The sequence below is a fragment of the Vigna umbellata genome, chromosome 8 (assembly GCF_029865625.1).
Source record: "Vigna umbellata cultivar VRB3 chromosome 8, Vumbellata_1.0, whole genome shotgun sequence".
NCBI lineage: Eukaryota > Viridiplantae > Streptophyta > Magnoliopsida > Fabales > Fabaceae > Vigna > Vigna umbellata.
The window spans coordinates 44,523,122-44,528,239 of NC_142172.1; the positions used below are offsets into that span (position 1 = coordinate 44,523,122).

General features: G+C 30.1%; 1 protein-coding gene across 1 annotated transcript; it reads left to right on the forward strand.

Annotated features, from left to right (window-relative positions):
- The first annotated feature begins 627 nt into the window (after nucleotides 1-627).
- On the forward strand, nucleotides 628-4,899 carry LOC124825842 (cysteine-rich receptor-like protein kinase 25). Its single transcript, XM_088095657.1, has 7 exons — nucleotides 628-1,625; nucleotides 2,816-2,953; nucleotides 3,049-3,170; nucleotides 3,248-3,458; nucleotides 3,600-3,834; nucleotides 3,926-4,079; nucleotides 4,385-4,899. Exons 1-7 carry the CDS (start codon nucleotides 821-823, stop codon nucleotides 4,712-4,714), a joined length of 1,995 nt encoding a protein of 664 aa, XP_087951783.1. The 5' UTR covers nucleotides 628-820; the 3' UTR covers nucleotides 4,715-4,899.
- The last annotated feature ends 219 nt before the right edge of the window (nucleotides 4,900-5,118 follow it).

The following is a 5,118-nucleotide window of genomic DNA, read 5'->3' on the forward strand; positions in this document are numbered from 1 at the left end:
CAATTTTGTAGCTGTACAAGTAAGGGTAGCCGTGTCTTAATGAGGTTAGTTAAGGATTCATTATCAGAAATGTCCATAATATTTTTTAAAATTTCATTTTTTAAAGATTAATTTAAAATATAAAAATACAAATAATTTATGAGAATAAATTAAATTTAAACTTCTTTTCTAATATATATTAATTTTTAATTTATTATATAAATATCTTTCATCAAGCATTTAACTCTTAAATTTTGACATGTCATGACTATGTCATGATGACTATCTCATCAAGTAGGGTGAGTTATAATTTATGTTTAATTTTATAAAATCAGCACTATTAGGATGAGTTATAATTTGTTAAAGTTGTTTAATTTTATAAAACCAACAGTATATATGTAATTTAATTTGTACAATCAGATTAATGATATTGTTATAAATAATTAGGAATTCGTCGTTCGTCTACGACTTAAGAAATAGAAAAGAAACTTAATTAACAGAAAGATAAACTTAATTATTTAAAAACAAAAAAATCTGACTAACAAACAAATTAAAATATGTTATATAAAAAAATTAGTATTAATTTTGGCGAGCTCCAAATGGAATAGTCATAAGGGATTCCTTCCGTGGTGAGCATCCTCAGGAAATTATTTCAACAACTCATTTACTTGTATTAATCTATTAAGACCGATTTTGCGGTAAGAAAGTTGGTGGTTTACGTAAAAGTCCTTGTCATGATTGAAATATGAAAATGAAAAGAAAAAAAAAATGTCTTCACCTTGTCTTATGAAATGAAACTCTGCACTTAGATATCTGCACAAAGAACAACATCAACAAATCCATGGCGTCGTGTTCCAGCTATGTCATAACCTTTATCTTTTTTATCTCCCTCTGTTTTACTGCGGCTAGAGCTCAGGGACTTCAATATCAGTACCAAGTTTGCTCAAGAAACAAATTCACTCCCAATAGCACCTTCCAAACGCACCTCACAACCCTATTCTCTTCTTTATCTTCCAAAGCCTCCAACAATGTTCAATTCTTCAACAATACCGTCACTGGGACAAACCCCTCAGACACAGTGTACGGACTATTCATGTGCAGAGGGGACATCCCCTCCGACCTATGTAATAATTGCGTCGGAAACGCGACACAGAGACTGTCCACAAACGGAGATTGTTCGTTGTCCATAGAAGCGGTGGTGTATTACGACGAGTGCATAGTTCGGTATTCCAACCTCTCTTTCTTCGGCACCGCAGACATGGAAGTGAGCTCAGGGTATGTCCTGGCGAGCCCCATCAACATGACAAACCAAGAAAGCTTCAAGCGTTTGGTGTATGTGAGCCTGAACGAAACGGCAGATGAGGCAATGAGTTCAGGGGACGGTGAGAAGTTCGCAACAAAGGAAACAGACATAGATATATTTCAGAAGCTGTATTGTCTTGCGCAGTGCACGCCAGACCTGTCTCCGAGAGATTGCAGAAGCTGTCTGAACAGTTTGATAAATTCGGATCTTCCACGGTGCTGTGCAGGGAGGCAGGGAGGAAGAGTTTTATATCCTAACTGCGTCATCAGGTTTGAAATTTACCCTTTTTATCGATCTCTTGGTTCGGCTCCTACGCCAACACCGCCGCCGCCGAAATTGGGAGGTAATTTAGTTCAATACTATATGCTTGTAATGGCTCTGTTAGTGTTAAGCTTATATCCTGAGAAACAAGAATCGAAAGATGTGATGAAACTGTTTGCAATATCTACGGGGAAATTACAAAAAGTAATACTGGGAGTAAAAGTGAAAACAAGTATATTTATGGAAATAAAACATTTAAGTCTGAATCTCTTTACTAGCTTATTTTAGAAAATGTGATGATGAAATTTAAATCTGATTTTCATGTAATGAAAGCTGATATTAATGAATCAATGTTTATGCAAATACATCCTATATAATTAATGTATCACTGCGATCGAGACATATCAAAACGAGAGCTATTTTCCTATTTCATAAAAATTACATAATGTTTAAATATAAAGAAAATTGGTCTTTTCATATTCGAACAACTATTTTAAACTTCTTTTGAAGGGTACGTGATTATTAAAAATATAAACTTTAGAATTAAAGGAAAAACAAAATAATGAAAATAAAACAGTAAACAAGCTTCTTTTTTACTCTGATGGTAACTTTTTAATTTTATCTCAAATGATTCATTTTAATTTCATTTTTAAAGTAGGATTCAATCTAATTTGTTTTCATCGTGAAAACGTTATTGAAATAACCTAAATCATTCATCGTTTGTGTTTGTTGATTTTCACTAATGATATATTATCCGTTGTTTATATCATGTGTTATTATTATATTGTTCATATCATTAGTTTGATTAGAAAATTATATGAACTCATTTCTAAAGATGTGATATTAAATTGATATTAGAAATTATATAAATTTATTGAAGTGTTATTTCATTAGGATTAGAAAAAATCATCCATTTCTTAGTGTGGATTAGGCCAAATAGTTGATCGAGCACCACACAATCACCCAAAGATTTTTTTTAGATTTTATCATATTCCATTCTTAGACTACATTAAACTTCATTTTCAATTATCTCTCGTCTACTCATTTCTAAATTATACTCTAAATAAACACACTATACATCTGTACAAAAGGATCTAATCTAATATAAAATTGTTTAATCTCAGTTTTATTTTTATAAATTAAACTATACTATATACAAGTTGATTACACAGATAAAAAAATTGCATGAGTGACTTCGGAAAGAACCGTATAAATACTTATGTGAATGAAAAAATTATGTGTGAATGAATAACACGTAAAATTGGTGTGCAGAAAATAATTCGAGTAGATCAAGAACAATTATCTTAGTTGTTGTACCCATTGTTAGTTTGGCAATTCTCTCTGCTTTTTGCTACTATTTGCTAAGGAGAAGAGCAAGAAAGAGGTCAAAGCATCTTCTTAAAGAAAATTGTAAGTATTGTGATGGTATTATAAAAACTTCAATTTTTAATTATTGATTTAAAAGTTGCATGTTCATAAACTTATTTACAAGCATGTTGATCCAGTTGGTGAAGAAAGCTCCATTCTAGAAGGGTTGCAATTTGATTTGTCTACTGTTAAATTAGCAACAAATAATTTTTCAAATGAGAGTGAGATTGGTAAAGGTGGATTTGGAGAGGTTTATAAGGTAAGAAATGTATTACAATAAAATTTATGTATTAATTTAGTCATCAAATTTTCATAAATAACTCTTTATGTTTACAGGGCATTCTTCCAGATGGACGACATATAGCCGTTAAAAGACTTTCAATAGAATCCAAACAAGGTTCAGTTGAATTTAAAAATGAGATTTTGTTGATAGCTAAGTTACAACATAGGAATCTTGTGGCATTCATGGGATTTTGTTTAGAAGAGCAAGAAAAGATCCTTATTTATGAGTATGTGCCAAATCATAGTCTGGATTACTTGTTATTTGGTTCGTACTCTTCACCTTACATTCTTTGATCACTTGTTTAATATGATTCCTTAATGCATTTCAATTCAAGATTTATTAATCTAGTTCAAGTGGTTGGTTATAAAATATTTCTTACTTTTTCTCATTCATTTGATATTGTAGGTACTAAACAAGAAAAATTAAGTTGGCACGAACGTTATAAAATTATAAAAGGCACAGCTGTGGGAATTCTTTATTTACATGATTATTCTCGACTTAAAATTATACATCGTGATCTTAAACCTAGTAATATTTTGTTAGATGAAAATATGAATCATAAAATATCAGATTTTGGCTTGGCTAGAATTTTTGATGTGGATCAAAATCGTGCTGAAACTGATCGAATCGTTGGAACTTAGTAAGTTGCAAATTCTAACCTTTATATTTAATATTACTATATATTTTTTACAATATATAAGGTAACTTGTTTGTATTTTTTTTTTTTACAGTGGTTATATGTCTCCTGAATATGCAATGCTTGGACAATTTTCTGAAAAGTCTGATGTTTTTAGTTTTGGAATTATAGTTCTTGAGATTATTACCGGTAAAAAAAATTCTCATTCATATGAATCCCACCACATGGGAGAAGGTCTCATGACTGAGGTGAGTGTTTTAACTTTTTACATAGGGTAAATTAGATTCATGCATAACCAAATTTCTCTTTATCTTTCCTTTTTTTTTCCTATATAGTATTTAACAAATATACTAACACTAATTATAATTATATATTAACACCTCTTAATTGTTTGAAAAATATTATAACGTACATCCTTACAAGAAAGTTTGTTGTTAAGGGTAAAATAATAAGAATTGTGCTCACCAAAATGAAAGTGTATAAGAAAAAAAAATGATTTGAGTGGAAGAAAAAGTAAGAATTGAATATTTAGTTAATTTAATATTTATTACAGGTGTGGAGAGAATGGAAGAATGAAACACCAATGGGTATATTGGATCAAAATATGAAAGAAAATTATAGTGAAAGTGAAGTTGTTAGATGCCTTCAAATTGGTTTATTATGTGTTCAAGAGAATCCAAATATTAGACCTACGATGGGAAGAGTAGTTTCCTATCTTAATAATCATTCACTTGAATTGCCATCACCTCAAGAACCTGCATTTTTCTTACACGGAATAGATAAAAGAGCTGTGCAGCAAGGATCAAGTTCCAGCATTTCTGCAAACAGTTCCATGCCATTCTCTGTCAACGAGATGTCTACAAGTAATTTTTATCCACGATAATGCTTTTATGTTATCATAATTAATGTCTTTATTGTATAGATATCCATCCTCTGTTAACTTTGGTAAGGATATGATAATTTTCAAAGGACGACTTAGCCAATTATGAAATATTTTTTTATTAACTTTTTTATTCATATGTAAATTACTGGTTATCTAAAGGAAATATTACCTATTTTCTTTTCCTATATTGTCTCTTCTCTCTCTATGTTTGATGTGAATTTTTTCTTTGTTTTCATATTTTTATTTGTATATATTTCATAGTAAGTTTCCTTCTGATAATTTTAATTTATATCTACTTGTTAGTTTTAAATTGTACACTAAACATTAATTGTGATATTTAAATCGGCATAGATCAAATATTTGCCGTCCGTGTTAAAATTATTTTGGAAGAACATGGTACATAG